Genomic DNA, 19,925 nt, shown 5'->3' with positions numbered 1-19,925 from the left:
AATTGAAGACATTGCAAAAGAAATTAAAAAGGGGGGAAATCAAGCAAAACTATGTGCGTGTGAATTTCCACTCATACAGAGGGAATTGCTCTTCCTTTTCTCCTTCCTGAAGTGCTCCATGTACCCCCAGAATCAGATACATTGGGTCCCCCATCTCTCCAGAGCAGATTTTGAGGATATGCAGGGGGGGGGAGGCAAGGAAGATAAAGTCCTGTTGCATGAGTGGAGGTCCATTCTGCTTGCACATGGGCACCACTGAATGCAACCCACTGTGACAACTGCACACAACAGCACTGCATTATAACCCAAATCACTGCCACCTTAAAATTGAACCATACAATTGTTTTTAGAAAAGGAATGTCCTATAAGATGTTCTAAAACTAAACCAAGATTGGCATGGGGGAAAATGGTCACAATAAAGGTGCTGCCAATATAAAGTCCCTGTTCCATATTGACTCCTAACTTAAAGAAAGGTGATAAGCTCAAGGATATATAGGAAGATGTTCAGGGTGAGCTGTATAGGTTAAGGCCATCACCACTGAACTGGGTCCAGAAGCATTTAAGAGAAACCTGGCCTCATATGTCACAATTCCCAAGTAATAATATTGCTCTTGCAGACTTCTAACATGCCTATTCTATTTTCACATTGAACATCATTCCCTCTTTTCCCTACAACACATTGTCTGAAGAGCCTTTAACACCTGTGCTATATTAAGCTGACCGTAACGGTTTCCTGAAAAAGCGCACCCAATGAAAAATGTTTAATAAGGTATTTAATCTCACCATGGATAGTTGTACTTAGGAAAGAACAGCTGCAACTCAACCGTTCAGCAACATTAGCTATGCAGATAGGCAGTGGTGCCACAGAAGGGTAGGAGCATATTGTCATTTTACATGCCTGCGTACTAGAGTCAAAATGCATATGCATCCCTTCCAGAGATTGAACAAGAGACCTTGGAGTGGACTGAGCTCTGGTGCGTGTTTGTGAATATAGGAACAAAACAGGAATGGCGTTTTACCAGAAAAATAGAAACTGCCTCTGGTAAATACAAGACTGTTGAAACGTATCACATGCTCACATTTCCATATTCCCATAAAAAGATACATTGTGCACCAAAGGCAGCTTCTGAGCACAGCCAGCCACGTGCAGAACTTGTGACGCTACAAAAGCACAGGCGATGGCTTCCAAAACCTCATTGCCCAGAAAGTGCCTCAGCTGATGGAGCAGTCAAAGATGGGGTGATGTAGGTGGGGGGAGTCCCTCCTGGCCGTCCCTAGAACCTGAATGTGGAAGAACAAGGTAGGACCTCCCAGCTCTGAACTTGGTTGACTAAGTACGGAAAAATGACACCAATGACAAGTCTGCCTCCCTCTCCTAGGAAATGATGGTATCCGGCTATCCCTCCTTCAATGTAGATGGGTTCAGCTGCAATGTGCTCATCCTTAATCATTCGGCTGCGGCTCCAGAACACTGGCTGAACCAGTTCTGATGTTAAAAGATCTAGAATCATAGAATTATAAAGTTGGAAGGGACCTTGAGGGTTATCTAGTCCAACTTTCTGCAATGCAGGAATCTCTCTCAACTAAATCTCAACTAGAAGTGTTGTTGCAACAATATTCCCTCGAACTGGTGACAGCCCAGCCAGCACTGCAGAGCTTGAAGGGAACGTGTTATCTTAACTGATGGGCAGTGGGACATAAATTGGCCAAGAGCACCACATTAAGATCTTTCTGTATTATGACTTTAAGATGGGTTTGCCTTCTGTACCCAATTATTCTGCATTGCAGGGGGCTGGACTTGATGACCCTGAGGTTCCCTTCCAACTCTACAATTCTACGATTCTCCTCTGTTTCATTCATTTTCTACAGTAGCCTGCACCTTTCTTCCTAGCTGTATCTTCTCTTTTGTGAATTCCACTGAGCTGGAAACCTTCTCCTAGAAACTCCCCACTTGTGACATCTTTTTCATTACTCCCACTAATTTTTGATGAATACAGACCTGCTTCCCAGTTCCTGCTCATCTATTCTCCTGAGAATGCCTGCCCTTTATTGATGGCTCCTGCACTCCTTCCAGCTCCTATTATTCTCCTTTGGATTGTGCCCCAAACTGTGTTTGTGAACTCATTAGACCTTTGCATGTTGACATAATGATAGCTACTGATTTGTGTGCTGCAAAGACTGCCTCTAGTGTCTTTAAATGTCAACATTAATGTCTTATGTGTGAACTAAAATCCCCCAATACTGGCAGTTTAATGATCTTTCTAGATAAAAGCTGAAATTGTAATAACTATGTAAATTTCAGCCCAAGGGAAGCAGTATTCTCATAGTGATCCCAAAACAAAAGTGTAGGAGTCATCAGCCTCTGCTGGCTACATCTGTTTAGAAAACCAAAAGCTAAGAGTTTTAGTTTTCCACATGAAACTCAAAAATGACATGAAAATACAATTGCAGTTCAATTTGGAAGTGACTGGTTTAGTGTTTTTGTATACTGAAAAGCTAATATGCTGCAAACGCTTTTCTGTCTGTCACCAGGAATGACTGACAACCTGCATTCCTTAATGAAAAATGGTGCATTTCAATTAAATACCATTATTAAAACTGGAAACTATCTTTCAAGAATTACAGCCATCTCAGCTTCAGATGTCTGCTGATGCTTCAGCTTCCTCTCAGACATGATGAGAAGTGAGAGCACTTTGTGACTTGGAAATCAAGAATGATGTGGTGCATATAGTAATGGGAGACTCTTTTCCATTTTGGTTTCTCTCAGTTTCTCATCTTATCTTTCCAATCTTTAGATGTGATCTTCTGCTAATGTACACATGACTTTATGGCATTTTCTACACATTTCTGCTAATCAATTCCCCCCATATGATGCATTTTTGTGTGTTACTTGCATGAACATATGCATTTTTAGACACATTTTATCCCACTAGATGCATTTCTGTACATCTCATTTGTTTGGAGAACTGAATTGCAAAATTCATAGGAAGTGTGAATTTCACAGAATGACTGTGTTTCAGTTCCTATATTGCTTCAGATTGCTTCAGTGTGAATTGGGCAGGCTCAACTTTAAATGCAAACCAATTCAAGTTTCTCTCCCCCACTCCCTCCAGCACTTGCCACCTCAGTGTGGACAGCATTCCCAGCTTGCACATCATGGTGATCACATGAGCAAGCGTGTCTTTCTACCAAACTAATACGATAAATAAAGGATGCAAATAACATATATCTATTTCATCACTCTCCCCTACAGAGCAAAGGGTGCTTTACAATAAGAAACAATCTAATCATGATTTTAGAACTGCCCTCAACACAGCAACTGGTCAACATGGTAGGAGGGTCGGTGATTTTACATCCCCAAAGCCTGGATGTATTTAAAATAGTGTTTAAATTGCACCTAAATGCATCCAAAGAGTTGAATATGTTTTGAAACCTGTAGCACCCTTTGGAACTCTTGAGCTTTCTGGTTTTTTGTCTGGTTCGCAAAGCAGATTACATTGCCGTTAGCCAGGTTTGTTGTTGTAGTTTTCCCCAAACGCTGCCCTGGGAAGTAGCACAGCTTCCAAAAAAGCCCAGGTGCCATTTCATTTGCAGCTTCTGTGTGGAGAGATTCTGCTCCTAACATAAAACCCTGACCCATCCTGTCAGCAGTGATACAGTGAGCTTGCTATCCATTGCTGACAAGGGAGGAAAAGGGGGAAACATGGGAACAGAGAGATAATCTCTTATCTTTTCTAGTGCATGAAATGCAAATAACACATGCTGCTTATAGTACCTGTCTCATGACCTGGATACAGTATGCACAGGTTCCATATTTTGTTTTTACTCACCATAGTGGTTTCTGCAATAGATCCAAAGCTGTTGATGAAAATATTGCAGCTGACATTCACTGGAGGGCCTGCAAAACAAGTGAAGCTTGATCAGACGTTCTGTGTGTCACCTAGGAAAAGTAGACCCTGCATTCAGCAGGGTCTTGCACAACCTGAGCCTCAAGGTCTCTTCCCACTCGGATTTGATGATGTTACATGGGGGGCCTTCAGATTGCCACAGTTTTGGAGGGAGAGATTCAAGCACATACTGGCGCTTTCGGTTTGTGCACTTAAAACAGATTACAGTAGAACCTCTACTTACAACCGCCTCTACTTGGGCCCGGTCCAAGTCACGACCACGGCAAACCTGGAAGTAAATACCGGGTTTGCCGCAATTCACACACACGCAGAAGCGGCTGCCACCGTCTGCACGTGCACACAATGGCGCTTCTACCAGAGACCCGTTTTGCCTAAAGGACGGGCCGCCAGAACGGATTATGGTGGTAAGTAGAGGTTCCATTGTAAAGGGTTTTATTCCCCCATAGCAATAAATTCACTTCAAAATAAAAAGAATTGGCCATTTTGCAGTTTGAAAAGTGAGGGGGAAATGCATTGAAAAGTGTGATAGGAATGGATGAAGAAGATGTATGAACACCCTGAAAGCAGATTGCGATGAATGTTTGTTGATGTAGCACCTCCCCACAAACAAATCAGAATGAATGCTCAATGAAAACTAGATATAATCTAACCTCTATATAAGCTTTGTGTAAGCAAATCAGGGTGAACGTTCAATAAATAAGTTGTCTGGCACAAACCTATATTGATGTGATGTCTGTCAATCTGTTTTTGACATGGGATATTGTGTTAAGGGTTGCTTGCTGTTTTGTAATATGTTCTTAATATTTCAAAAAAAGGACCAAAAAACCCATAATGGCCAAACTTTTGCTTGTTCTTAAGAACATAAGGAGAGCTGTGATGGATGAGATCAAAGGCCCATCCAGTCCTGCATCCTGTTTTCCCAGTGGTCAGCCAGGTGCCTATGGGGGGACTGCAAGCAGGACTGAATACCACTTGTGACTTCCACCAACTCATATTTGTTGGTTGCATTGTGCACAAAGCTTACACATGTAGTAATTGTCCACATCTAAGCTTCCCATCCATGCATTCAGTCTACATAGTTAGACAAGAGGGCTTTTATGTGTGCCTCTGGAAGGTAGGGAAGAATTTTATAACCTAAGGACCCATCTGATGCTGCGGCCACTGTTTTCTGGTCAATTACAGTGTGTGTAACTCAATGGGCTTTAAGGCTTGGATCAATCCAAGTGTTCAGAAAGGGAGCTGCTTTGTGCCCTATCTTCCTTTTGTGCGATTCACTTTTTCAGAATCAGCCTTATTAGATAACAGGAAGGGACGTGGTGTAAACTGAGCACGGAGTTACATCACCTAAAGACCTTTAGCTCATTGCATCTAGATGATAAAAGTCTGAGAAATCACTTCGGACAAAAAGGACAGAAAGCTTAGCGTGCCCTTTCCAATCAGGGAGTGACAAAGGGCACCCAGGCCAGGGGAGCAGTGAGGACTCCAACCAGAGTGAAGATTAGAGGCAGAGGCCTGACTATCTAGCAGCGCATGCCAAAACGATCTGAAATGTGCCACTCAGAGCTTTGCTCCATTTCACCTTTGTTTTAATACCTGTTATTACTTACAGTTCTACCTTGGAGAGATTACAGGATTAAGCAGGCCAGCCACCCTCTTCCAAATATAAATAAATCTTTTGTGAATAGCAGCAGCAGACTGCAAAATTCAGTGAGGATAATGTATCAATCTATATTCAGGGCTAGGCTCTGGATGACTGCACATGAAGGGGAAAAGGGCGAGGAGAGCTCTATCCCGCTTCAAAGGTCTTGCTGGGAAACAGCTGTAACTGGCAGTCTAGACACACTGAATTCCTCCAGGATTCCCTTATGGAAGCAAAGGTCTGGCTCACACATGCATGCCAGTAAAGTGATTTTCCTACATTTGATTGCTGTACCCTTGAACTTTCAGCGTTCCACACATGATTACTGCAGGAGTGTGCCAGGCTGCTGACAGGCTTACAAGGGTCCTGGTTCTAGGTGAGCATTAATCTGGGAGCAGGTTTCACTACAGTAAATGAGCCTTATGTCCAAACCGACACCACCCCAGACTCCCTCAGGACCTGTGTCTTTAATCACATTGTTTGCTTGTGTGCAGGGGTGGAGGAAGGGGGGGTGCAGTGGAGGCGGGCCGCCCCGGGTGTCACCACTGGGGGGGGTGGCAAAATGCCTGGTGGCACTCACCACTGGACCTGCAGCGCACCTGAGCCAAGTGTCTCTCCTGGGAGTGACATGATGGCTTCGGCGCCCGCAGGCTCCACGCTGCCTCCTTGGAGGCCCTGTGGAGTGTCCTGTCCTGTCCTGTCCTGGCTTGCCCTGCCCTGCGAGCAGCTGCCCCCGCCCCTGGGCACAGGGCACGCGCACTGCCCCAGGCACCCAATTGGCTTGCTCCGCCGCTGCTTGTGTGTGCAGGCTTTGTTTTTTATAAACTGCCAGGGTGAGTTCCCAGAGTCCTGGTATGTTTGTGGGGGGAGAGTAGTGAAGCTTTCACCTTTTCCTCCCTGCTGTGGTGCTGATCTGGACTGGCCCCTGTGTGCCTGCAATTTGCATTAAACAGGAAGCTGTATGATAATGTAGCAATCTCTGTAGTAAAGGTAAAGGGACCCCTGACCATTAGGTCCAGTCACAGACGACTCTGGGGTTGCGGCGCTCATGTGGCCAGCATGACTAAGCCGCTTCTGGTGAACCAGAGCAGCGCACAGAAACGCCGTTTACCTTCCTGCTGGAGCAGGACCTATTTATCTACTTGCACTTTGACGTGCTTTCGAACTGCTAGGTTGGCAGGAGCAGGGACTGAGCAACAGGAGCTCACCCTGTCACGGGGATTCGAACCGCCGACCTTCTGATCGGCAAGTCCTAGGCTCTGTGGTTTAACCCACAGCGTCACCCGCGTCCCTAGCAATCTCTGTACACAGATATAAAAAGGGTCTGTGGACACACAGATTGAGAGGAATAGGGACCACTGTTGCACACTTGTGTGAAAACATGCCCACCTCTGTGTACAGATAACACACATAGCAGCTGCCATTATTGCATGAAGGTGTGTACGATTGCAAACTGCTATGTACAATAGTATATTCTGAAACATGACCCCTGTGCATTTCAAATGCTGGATGTGTATACAGCCTGGCAGGGGCTCTCCAGGGTTTCAGATAGGAAGCCTATGGCAGCTCTACCTGAAGCTGAAGATTGAATCTGGGACCTTTTGCATTCAAAGCAGATGCCATGACCCTTCCTTATCTTTTCTCATTCTTGTCTCACTGCAAGACAATGTGCCATTTAAAACCTAAGTACTCACATATATTAACATATGCTGATGAGTTGTTACCACTTCCTCCTTTGGGGAGAGCTGGCAATATTATAGCCTTCATTTTAGCTGCAGGCTGGAAGGCCTCAAGGTTTAGTGTATCTGAAGCCTTTCTTTAAAAGTGCCCGACGTTTGCCAGATGTGAATGGAGAACTAATGTCTTTCCCAGCTTTTGTCTGGCAGTTCATATGCAGCAAATAAACTTCACCATGCTCCAGTGCTCTCACTACGGGTGGCTGTATTGAAAGCTATGGCCCCTGGCCACCTGCAGGCTGCATCAATTATGGTAAAGGATGTTTTCCTTGTCCTTCCCCACAAAGCTGATATAAATTCTGTGCAAGGGATAGGCAACCTAAGGTCCGTGGGCTGAATGCGGCCCAATCACTTTCTCAATCTGGCGCGCGGATGGTCCGGGAATCAGTGTATTTTTACATGAGTAGAATGTGTCCTTTTATTTAAAATGCATCTCTGGGTTATTTGTGGGGCATAGGAATTCGTTCATTCCCCCCCCCCCAAAATATATAGTCCGGCCCACCACATGGTCTGAAGAACGGTGGACCGGCCCATGGCTGAAAAAGGTTGCTGACCCCTTTTCTATGCTATGGATTCTGGGTTTCCAGGTTGAACTTTCAGCTGAGTTTTAAAGGGGAGGTTTCTTAAATAATCCCTGATCTGAAAGTCCCTGCTTGAATTAGGTACTCTCTGTAACAGGCCAGGAATTGTGCCATAACTCTGTTCTTTTTAAAAAAAATCTGCCAGTTTAAGATCACAAGGGTAATATGCTATGTTGGTTCAAGCTCCACAAAGCTGGGAAATTGGAAGCGAAGGCTGATGTCTACACAGGTTTGCTGCATGAGCAACAAGGCTTGTGTCTGCCTACTACTTGCCTTCCATGGACCCACATGGAATGTCCCTTAGTTTTTAAAGACCCAACCCTTGATTTCCTGAAGGAGCATCTTCACCCCCATCATTCTGCCCGGACACTGAGGTCCAGCTCCGAGGGACTTCTGGCAATTCCCTCACTGTGAGAAGCCAAGTTACAGGGAACCAGGCAGAGGGCCTTCTCGGTAGTGGCACCCACCCTGTGGAACGCCCTCCCACCAGATGTCAAAGAGAACAACAGCTACCAGACTTTTAGAAAACATCTGAAGGCAGCCTTGTTTAGGGAAGCTTTTAATGTTTGATGGACTATTGTATTTTAATATTTTGTTGGAAGCCGCCCAGAGTGGCTGGGGAAACCCAGCCAGATGGGCGCGGTATAAATAATAGTAATAATAGTAATAATAGTAATAATAGTAATAATAGTAATAATAGTAATAATAGTAATAATAGTAATAATAGTAATAATAATAATAATAATAATAATAATAATAATAATAATAATAAACACTGGCATTTTCTCCCTCTGTTTCTGTTTTTTATTGGAATTCTCTGACATCCCTATTCATGAGTATCTTCCCGTGCAGAATATAGTACAGTCGTAGTTTGGAAGCCAAACGGAATTCATTCAGGAAGTCTGTTTGACTTCCAAAATGTTTGACTTCCAAGGCACGGCTTCCGATTGGCTGCAGGAGCTTCCTGCAGCCAATCGGAAGCCACAGAAGCCGTGCCGGACATTCAGCTTCCAAAAGAACGTTTGCAAACTGGAACACTCACTTCCGGGTTTGCGGCTTTCGGGAGCCAAAACGTTCGAGTGCCAGGGCGTTCAGCTTCCAAGGTATGACTGTACTTGGTAGGTGGGGACAAAGATTGTATCCTTGTCACACGGGGGGGGGGGAATGTTTCCTATCCAATTCTGCTTTGCTATGTGTGCATGGCAATATGAAGAAGGGGATTTGGAGGTAGATGAGTTATGATGATCTTAGGTCTATTCTATGCAACAAATAAACAAACAAACAGTGATTTTTATCTGTTTATGTGCACGGTCAGTGGCTCCCCATCATGTCAACTGGTCTCTGATCCATAGTGTCCTCTCCATGCTGAATATGTGCCAGCCTGTTAAAAAAATTTATGGTAAGGAATATGAATTTTTATGGTAAGGAATATGATGAGAAGATGTGCTGGAGAGTGTTAGGTAACACTTGCCATGACACAACACCATCTAATCTCCCTGTAAACAAATTGGAATGAATGCTCATTAAATAGCCAGTGTCCTCTAATCTCCCCATGAACAAGAATTAATGCTCAATAAACACATCATTTGAAGCGCCCACTATGGGCTTCACCCACAAAAAGGGGTTTTTCTCCTCCCCCTTGCTTTTAATTTTAACTATCATGAATAAAGAAAGGAACTGATTCTGGGCGGCCATGGTATTATTTTCATTTAATTCTAAACCATTAAAATGCCTCTGTGACTTATTGCTGGCTCATTTAAATGATGTGCTCAGAAAGCTACAAGCTCAAGTTCTGCAAAGCTGCTGCTGTGACTTTCATATAAATTGGATACTGATTTATGTGTGACAGACGAAGCCAGCGAACTGCCCCCATGGGGGGAAGGTGCAGTTCATTGAAATAAATCTGAAATTAAATTATCTTGCATAAAATTACAATACAACTGCCTTCAGCAGAAGGGTAATGTATATATTTCATTAAATATTAAAGTTTAATTTCTTTTGTGTATACGTGTGTGCTGGAGTGGGAAGACCTTCCTGCGGTGCATTCCTTTTAACCCTCTGTTGGTTTTCTCCCAGTATCTGAAGCCTTCTTTTTTAGCTGGGTAACCAGACATATTTGTGTCATAATCGCAGAAATGGGGAACCTTTTACAGCCTGAGAGCTGCATTCCCTTACCAGGAATCTTCCAGGGGTCACATGTCATTAGTGGGCAGGGCCAGAGAAAAGGTGGGTGGAGCCAGACTTCCAGGATTTATTCCAGCCCACCAAAGACACCCAAGGACAGTGAAAAGTGAGGCCAGCATGGGTTGTGTGGCCTGGAAAGAGTCCAGCGTGCCAGACAGAGAGAGAGGTGTGAAGGGTTCACAGTTGGCCCCTGGGAACAGAGGTACCCGAACCCCTCATCTATGGCTTATAGAAGCCAAATGGCAAATTTAAAATTGCCTTTTGTATGGCAAGGGTTGTATGCAGAGTAGGCTGACTGAAATGAATGGGCATGGCCCACTTAGGTCCTTTAATGGGTCTACTGTGAGTGGCACTTAATTAGATGGAAACCCATGAGTTAAAACCCCCATCCTTGGGCCAGACTCTCAACCTCAGCCTTGCATCGGTAAAACACCTCATATCCAGGTGTCATGTGGTAGCAACTTCAACTGTGTCACATGTTACCTGGAACTGTATGGCGAAGTGCTTGTCCACAGCCTCTGAACCAGGAGTGGGAAACCTGTGATATTCCAGATGTTGTCAGCCTACTACTCCTTATCATGGGTGGATCTGGAGGGAGTTGTAGTCCAGCAACATCTGGAGAGTCACAGGTTCCCCACCTGCAGTTCAGAGCCTTCTTGCAGGTAACTCTAAACACACGGTTAAATCAGGCATTATGGACCACCTAGCCACATTGATTGAAAAAGGGTAACGAGACTGGACTTAACCATGTGATTGGAAGCTACAGAATATTAGCTCTTCTTCTTGTGGTTGCAGGTACTGTGTGGAAAATTGTTAAGCAGCTACTGCGTGGTCTTGTTTATGCATATTCACACCACTAGTTCACTGAAGAAGACTCCCAAATCCAGTTTCATCAGACCATATCAGCTTTGTTGGGCTTTGCCTTGCAAGTTTCCAAAGCCCTGAGCATCTAGAGCTGCTTATTTTAGTCCATGTGTGAGCAGATTTAAGCTGGCAGTTTCTGGGGTTTGCTGTTGTTGTTTCTGTTATATTTAGCTAGTGAATTGGATTTCGACTTAATTTCAGCAGAAGGTTTTGTATGTATTCTGTTATACTTCCTCTCAGCCTTTGAGGTAGGGTGATCTATAAATTCAATGCAATGAATAATAACATGCCTCTTTGCAACTGGACTGCAGGAGTAATTGCGGTAGTTAATAGTTCCTTGGTGTTCAGCACAGTTTGTTTATTTGCTCCTCACAGCACAGACGACCACACATTAGAGACTGAAGCCAACAAACGCAGCTTGTTGATTTGTGTCATCATCATCATTAGTTACCAGGGAACCATTAAGGATCTCAGAAAGGGAGTCTTCCTGCCATATTTCAGACCAGAACATCCCAAAAGTTGTTGAGCTGCTGTTTCTTTTTATTTTATTTTACAAAAACCACAAAAAACGTGGTTTTTCAACTGACTTGCCTAAGATCCAGGACAAAGCACCGCCTTTCTGAAATGCCCCCCAGATGTAAATTTCAGGACGTATGGCAGCCCTATTCCTGCCCTTTGGTGAGGTGTGTGTTTGCCCTCACCTCTCCTTTTTCAAAAGATGTGGGCAGTTGGTTCCCAAAGGGAGGGGGAATTATGTGGCCAATTAGGAAGCAGTTGGGAATCTGCCTTTATAAGCCTTCTCCTCCTCATAGCCTTTTTCCTGTGCCTTCTCTCCCTCCCACTATGTGGTATGGTGCTTTGGTTAGCTGTGTGTTGAAGGACCTGTGTAGGATTTTTTAAGGGGTGGGGAGATTCTTTGATTAGCCCTTATAATTCCTCCTTTCCCCACCTATTCCACACTGCTGGGACCAATTCAATTGGCAATTTGGTGAATAGCAGAGAGGAGTTTCTCATGGAGCACTGAATCTGGGCAGATGAGGAAGTGAGGGAGAAAACTGTAGGCACTATTGAGAGAAGAGCACCCTCTGGGGTCTACCAGTACTTTATCCCTGCTGGGACTTGTGTGTGTGTGTGTGGGGGGGTGCCCTTTAAGTCTGATATGCACATTCTGAGTGAACACTGGACAGTGGGTTTTATATTCAAGGTTCACCTGGTTTCCTCCTCATCCTTCATTGGGGAAACCCAGCTTGTGTTGTCTGCATCACATGCCCAGCGATCTGGAGGGATCTACCAGAGTTAGATAAAATCCTCACCTGCCCATGCTTTCTGATTTCGGCTAATTTACTTGCAGTTTCTCCAACTTGTCATATTTCAATATATACAACCTTTACCCCAACATTTGGCCTCACAACTCTTCTTTTTGGTTGCCAGGGCAGAAGCAAACATTACAGCCAGATTTGGGAGGTATTGACAGAGGCAACTGGTGCACAGTAAGGAGAATGACTGAGCTAAGAGTAGGCAAGTGCCTCATCTTAAGTTCTCCACTGGCCACATGGGATCCCTGTGGGATAGAGGGAAGGGTTCACTATGAGCACAGCCATCTCGGCTCTGTTGACAAGCTGCAACGTGGCTCCAGGGAAGTGGCAGCTGTGAGAGTCGGACTCCACTCGTATCTGGGGCACCCAAGTTTGCGTGTCTTTATGGGTAACTTGATGTTCAAAGGCTTGAGATGGCTCAAGGCTCATCATTGCTAAATTTGGATATGAGGATCGGTCATGAAAAAATAGAAACTTTCCCTTCTGCTCAGCCTCCCGGGGCAGTTAAAACACACAGAGACACACAGACACACACTCCATCAGTTTGGGCTAATTGTTTTGCACCTGATTGCATAGTTGCCCTTCCACGTGGCACGATTGCTCTCAAGAACAAAAGGTGTATTCTAATGCCACAAAAATCAGATTCCTCACTTTGCTTAATCGGAACGTGTTTCATGTTATATCAAAAAAGGGCTCACACACAGAGCAGCTCTTTTTGGCCAGTCTTGCCTGGGTGACTGCTCTGGCAAAATGCAGAGTGACTGCCCAAGGCTGATGTTGGAGCAGCTGCTGCGTATTTGTCAAAGGGCAAATTCTTTCATGTGATATGAAATTGTCTCAGATCAGCTGTGGGTTTACTGCAGCAATGGACAATCTAAAAGCACCTTAACTGTGATCCCTTCCTCTTCGTCCCCCACTAACTAAACTGGTGGGCAGGAAACCTTAGTGCAGCACCAGTGGTATTTTGTTTTGCAATAAAAAGCATACAGCAGCCTTCCCCAACCTAGCGCCCTTCAAATGTTTTGGATGACAAGTCTCATCAGCCCCAGCCAGCATGTCTGGGGATGATAGGAGTTGTAGTACAAAATGTTTGGAGAGCAGGTTGGGGAACACTGTCATAAAGTGTGGAAATAATACATGCTTCTAAACTTCTGTGTATATGTGTCGAGTCCCAGATATATGTACATGGGGCACACACACCCTCCCAGGGAAGGAGGGATGAGTGAATATCTACTCCAGGAACAAGAAAGGGGGGAGAGAAAGATCTACATCTACCCCTGTGGATCCTGCCACCTTTGGCTGTCGCATAAGGCTTGCCTCATGGGTGGGCCAGCCCTATGTGTCTTCCACACTTGACACATTTGCTGCAGAAACGACACCACTTTCCTGCAGTAATCATAATGTGTATTAGCACCCATAATTTAAGTACACGTGCATATTAATTCCATTTCACCTTTTCATCTCTTTTTCTTCCTTCTGCCTGTCAAAATGTGTATACATTTACTCGTGCTTCACATACCACAAAAGATGAGTCACGAATCTTTATGGCTACATTGGTTGATTGGCTGTGCGTGAGAGGGATTGGGTTCATAGTTATGATGAGTGGTACCACAAAAGAGACAATGATTGATGTGTATATGTGTGTGGGTGGTTTCAGGTCACATGCAGGGGAACTTTGACCGAAAAATAAGGAAAAACCCATGAAAGGTCTGTGGGTAGGGAATGACTCACACTCAGAGTAGACCTGTTGAAATCAATGGACAAGTTAGTTATGACTGACTCAAATTAACTGCGTCAGACCAACACGGCTACCTACCTGAATCTCAGATCCATTGATGAATCTAATCTTAGTATGGTGCATTTGGATCATAGCCTGTGAATTTCACAGCTGTTTCTAGCAAGATGTTGAGATTATGCATTATAATCCTCCGTACTGCCAGGAGATGCTTACAGCTAGTTGTGACATTAAATTAAATGCAGAGGCTATAAGGGGAGTAATTGAAATATATGGGATTTTGCATAGATCGGAAAACATGGTGTGTAAATATGCTATCCTTTTAGCATATCACTACAGCTAAAAGGCAGCCAGTCAAAATTAAATCAGCATGTGGTAGTTTGTAAATAGGCAAGTGACAACCCCCCGCCCCCGCCATCCCAACAAAGTACATTAGTTTCATGGAAGTCTGCCATAAAAAAAGATTATAACGAACTCTGGATAAGATCCTCTTTTGTGGGCAATCAGAATTTTGACGACCAGTGGGTAGGATATTCACTGCAAGCATTGATATGCTCAGTGGGTGCCTATTACATTAAACTGCTGGCAAATGGAAGTGGATGGCAAGGAACAGAATACTCAGAACCCAGGGTTGTTCGGACTTTCCATTATAGACAGAACATTGTGCTAAATAGATGCTTAAGTAATTTCTTGTGCTTCTTTATAAATCAACACCATTCTGTGGAGACTTTCATGGAATTGAGGAAATTAAATATATATCCTTCCTTTTCTCATATTTATTTGCTTTTCTAATAGGATTCCATATCAGCAAAATATGAACAAAGATGATACAATAAAGAAAAATGTCTGAAATAAAGAAAAAGGTATCTTTTTTAAGATTTCAAAGAATAGACAAAAATTCAGAAAACATTGACTTCCTAGCCCAGGCATGCCCAAGGTCTGCTTCAGGGGCCTAATGTGGCCCCTACCGGCTGGTTTAAACTGGCCCCTGTGGCAGTTTATTTCCTGGGGTGAAATCCTTAAAAAAGCTCAACAACTTCAATCCTAAAAAGAGGTTAACAACATTGGCCGGCCCTTTGTCGGCCCTTACGGCCCTTCACTTCATCAAATCTGGCTCTCTTTGAAAAAAGTTTGGACACCACTGTGACCTAGCCTATCCTTCCATGTTTCCTTTTATCCCCTCTTTCCCCCACATTTTCTTAGTTCACCCAGTGAACTTTTATATACTTTATTTATTTCTTACTCTGCTGAAAATCTTACCATCCTGCTAGGTAAATTGTTTGCTTATAATACTTTACCATATGTTCCATAAACAATATCCAGTCCTCTTTATATCTTTCATCATTTTGATTTCTTATTCTAGTGGTCATCCCTGCTAGCTCCACATATTCTAACAGTGTAATGTGCCATTCCTCTTTTGTTTGCACTTTATCTGTTTTCCATTTTTTGCACTAATAATACATGGATGGCTGTTGTCGCATATAGAAACAAAATTTTCTCTCTTTGGTGTGTGTGGGGGGAGACTTCTATTGTTATTAACCCCATGAGTAATGCTTGTGGATTTTTAGAAAAGGATTTTTTATTAAAAAAGGATTAATTCAGTATAAATCATTTCCCAATTTAAATTTAAAAATTATAACTATATATCCTTCCTTGATAGAAATTCTCAGTATTTCGTTTCTCCAAGAGTATCCTTTGCATGGCTTTTCATCCTGTCCAGGAAACAGGCTTAGGCTAGGTCTACACATGAAGCAAAATGAGCTGGACATAAAAGGGTAGAATGGATTGAGACAGTGTATACAGCTTCCAGAGGAATCATATTTTTAATGCTCTCCTATGTAATACGTGAGGGACGCGGGTGGCGCTGTGGGTAAATCCTCAGCGCCTAGGGCTTGCCGATCGCATGGTCGGCGGTTCGAATCCCCGCGGCGGGTTAAGCTCCCGTCTGCGGTCCCAGCTCCTGCCCACTAGCAGTTCGAAAGCACCCCTAAAGTACAAGTAGATAAATAGGTACCGCTTTCTAGCAGGAAGGTAAACGGCATTTCCGTGTGCTGCACTGGTGCCGGCTCGCCAGAGCAGCTTCGTTACGCTGGCCACGTGACCCGGATGTGTCTCCGGACAGCGCTGGCCCCCGGCCTCTTAAGTGAGATGGGCGCACAACCCTAGAGTCGGACACGACTGGCCCGTATGGGCAGGGGTACCTTTACCTTTACCTTTATGTAATATGCTGTATTAATCTCTCTCTCTCTCTCTCTCTCTCTCTCTCTCTCTCTCTCTCTCTCTCTTTCTCTCTCTCTCTCTCTCACACACACACACACACAGTGCAAGTAGATATCTAGTGTGGTAGGGAAACATTTCTCCTTGAAATGCTGGCTTTCTGCTTGGTAAATCTTTTGTTTGCTTGTTTTATAAGGGCGAGCATTTATAATTTCTTGTCAGTCTCTGAAACTTAAACCGTTTCAGTCCATTCTACCACCACCTCAGAATTCTTAGGCTTTATTCTGCAACATTTGTAGATTAGCTTTGATCATGAGTTGTGGTCACAGGAAGAAAAGAAGGAATTGAAGAAACACAGGGCAGCAATTAATTATCTAGGAGCAGGGTCTAGCTCTGTTGTCCCACAGACAGAATCTGGTGAAAACAAGCCCAAATTTCATGTTCTGATCTAAAACAAAATGGAGGTGAAATATAAACCAAGAGTGACTGCATACCTTTAAAATTGGGCCTGATTCTGGCATCGTATCCTGATGTCCTTCCCATCAATTTGTCCAGGAAATCTGAAGGGGACATTAGCTTAGGAGCGGATCGGGCTGCTGCTCCAGTTTCTTTGGAAGCGGCGAGGCTGAGCCAGAAAAGAAGAGAGCAAGCAGAGATTTAATTAGAAGCCTTTTCTTCTCCTGTTGAAATTGTATCTTTTGCCCCATGTTGTGAGGATCTGGGATCAGAATTCATTGCAGCTAGCACACTGTTCCCATTATAAGCCATGACAAATACCTCTGTGGGTTCTTAATGAAGCTGGTCTCTGCTAATTTGTTTGCTCAGCCCAAACATTCCCGAACACAGAATCCCAACTGCTACCCAAGATCAAGCAAGATGACGAATGAAGAAAATCCTTCTGCTAATTTAGGTACAGACCTGGAGGCCGACTTAAATCAGAAATGTGAACTTTGGCATTGTATCCTGGTGGGAAAACACACTTTGCATTTTTTCCCCGTTATGAAGCATCAATTACCATGTAATTACATGGCAAATAACAGAGGAGAGCGTGCAGTATGTTGACATTTTCATTTTCTAAAGAGTGGGCAGAGTGTGTGAGCTCTGTCATCTTCCATTTGCTTTAATAGGTAGTTGGAGCCTAAATTCCCTGCACAGTGTGGCGACACTTCAGGGGCCTGTGATTTTTCCTATCTAGGTTAGTCATTATTCATTACAGAAAGTTGGCTGCCATGCTGGGATCAAGATATCTCAGGCTTGATCCCAGCTCTCAGTTCTCAGTCTCAAATCCAAACCTACCAAAGACCACAGAGATCAGATTTAACGTTGGCCTTCACCCCTCCATTGATGCATCAGTTGGAGTGTTACAGATAATCATGTCTAGGTCCTGTTGAAATCAGTACATTTCAGGTACTTGTAATTTGCTCACCCCATTCAATTGAATGGGATGTAGGTGAGACTTGACTTCTCTTAATCTGAACCATAGTGTTTAGTCTGGAAATTGCATTAATAATAATAATAATTGGGCAGCTTCCAACAAAACATTAAAAATACATTGAAATATCAGCCATTAAAAACTTTCCTAAACAGGGCTGCCTTCAGATGTCTTCTGAACATCAGATAGTTCTTTATTCCTTGACATCTGATGGGAGGGTGTTCCACAGGGTGGGCGCCACTACCAAGAAGGCCCTCTGCCTGGTTCCCTGTAACTTCGCTTCTTGCAGGGAGGGAACCACCAGAAGGTCAGCACTGGACCTCAGTGTCTGGGTTGAATCATGGGGGTGGAGATGCTCCTGGGCCAAGGCCATTTAGGGCTTTAAAGGTCAGCACCAACACTTTGAATTCTGCTTGGAAACGTACTGGGACCTAAAAGGCATGTAAGTCTAAACAATGAAGCAACCCACAAGGAACTAAGTATCAGGGATTTGACTGTTATGAGTGTGTGGAATATGAAGGTACCCATCTGACATCCAGACCTCATCCCTTCATGAGTTTTACTGATTCAGCTTCTAAGAGCTTGGTGTTCCAACAGTGAGGATTGGCTCTCCTCCCTCCCTTTACCATCTGAGATGAAGGTAGAATCATGAACGACTTCAGAAGGGCTGGGAAGTGAGTTAAGGGACTAGATCTCATGGGGACTGTGTAAATCATTCACATATAGTGCGAATCCAATGTACAAATCCTACAGCACCTTCCTAGGAAATAGAGGCATAAAAATATCTTGGATTGTATTCAGAGTTTGTACTGATGCACCCTTACAATAAACTGCATCCACCTTTCAGCAGAGAAACATCTCCCATAACAATACTCATTTGGTTGGGGAGTTTTGCCTGCTGCTTTTGCCCTAGAGAGACTCCTTCCTTCTCTGTGGGCTGAAAAGAGAAATCATTCAGACATTTGTCTAGATTATGGTAGCTGGTTGAGCTAATTGACCAGGCTGATAAAAACTAGCTTGGCCAGTGGAGAATGTGATGGCCAGAACAGATACACAGTTGCATGGCCATGCTTCTATAGCTTGATTATGGAGAGATGGTGTTGCCTGAGGGATCAGGGTCAGATCCAGGTTCTGGGAGGCCCTTAGGCAGGATGGCCTCCCTCCCTAAGAAGAACATGCTGAATCAAGCCAATCTAGTCCACCATCCAGGTGTCTTCTGAGAAGTCCACAAGCAGCACCTGAGCACCACAGCACTCCACTCACCAGCGATTCCCAGCAGCTGGTATTCAGAGGCATACTGCCTCTAACAGCGGAGATACAGCATAACCATCATGACTAGTAGCCACTGACAGCCGTATTCCCCATGAAGTGTGGGGAGTGCTGTCACACTCAGATCCTGCATCTGATTAGCCACTGCGTTGGGCTAGATGTCTCATTGGCCCGACCTAGCAGGGATCTTAGCTTATTGTGTTCAGAATGGGAAGGGGAGGGCAACAACATGGAGGAACAAGGTGGAGGATTTTTCCGTTCATCAGGGGGCTCACTGCTGAGGTGTTGGCTTAACAATGCCAATTCCTGGTGTTGGTTCTAGGGAAGAGTAATTGGGTGCAAAAAGATCCCCTTGCCAGTCCTATAGAGTAGAAATGCACTCCTTTCATCGACAGCAATAATTGTCTCAGGTACAGTGGTACTTCAGGTTACATACGCTTCAGGTTACAGACGCTTCAGGTTACAGACTCCGCTAACCCAGAAATAGTACCTTGGGTTAAGAACTTTGTTTCAGGATGAGAACAGAAATCGCGGTGCAGCAGTGAGGCAGCAGCGGGAGGCCACATTAGCTAAAGTGGTGCTTCAGGTTAAGAACAGTTTGAGGTTAAGAATGGACCTCCAGAATGAATTAAGTTCTTAACCTGAGGTACCACTGTGCTTAACAACACTTGTGACTTGGCTATGTTTGTGGAGAGTAAAACAATAATGGCCACAACTGTTTCTTGAATTACAGAATATTTTCTACACACGGCAGGTTTGTTTGGAAGCCCTTTGCAGGGTTCCTGACATATCCCATTTCATAAAATGTTTATGGTTCGGAGGAGTGTGTGTCCAGGGTGGGCCTTTTCCTTTTTGTGTGTGTGTGGGGGAGGTGAGGGAGAGAGAATTACTCTGGGCCTCACACATGGAGGGTCCCGCATCAACAGCATGTGCCAACTGAGGACAAATCAACACTGACCAGGGTGGAGTGTGGAGGAAGCAGGGGAGCCTCTATGGGCAATGTAGCCTCCTGGCCTCTCAGAATCTTAAACGGGCCTTGTGTGT

General features: G+C 44.3%; 1 protein-coding gene across 2 annotated transcripts in view; it reads right to left on the bottom strand.

Moving 5' to 3' along the window:
* Positions 1-19,925, bottom strand: part of GLRA1 (glycine receptor alpha 1) — a 90,318-nt gene that overhangs the window by 41,017 nt on the left and 29,376 nt on the right. For both annotated transcript variants that reach the window (XM_083603887.1, XM_083603888.1), the window contains exons 2-3: positions 16,675-16,805; positions 3,831-3,898 (exon numbers count right to left, since the gene is read on the bottom strand). In XM_083603887.1, the coding sequence (XP_083460013.1) occupies positions 3,831-3,898; positions 16,675-16,805 (199 nt within the window). The remainder of the gene's footprint in view (positions 1-3,830; positions 3,899-16,674; positions 16,806-19,925) is intronic.

This window comes from Podarcis filfolensis, assembly GCF_964270895.1.
Source record: "Podarcis filfolensis genome assembly, chromosome: 2".
Classification (NCBI taxonomy): domain Eukaryota; kingdom Metazoa; phylum Chordata; class Lepidosauria; order Squamata; family Lacertidae; genus Podarcis; species Podarcis filfolensis.
This window is presented reverse-complemented; position numbering and strand designations above follow the sequence as displayed.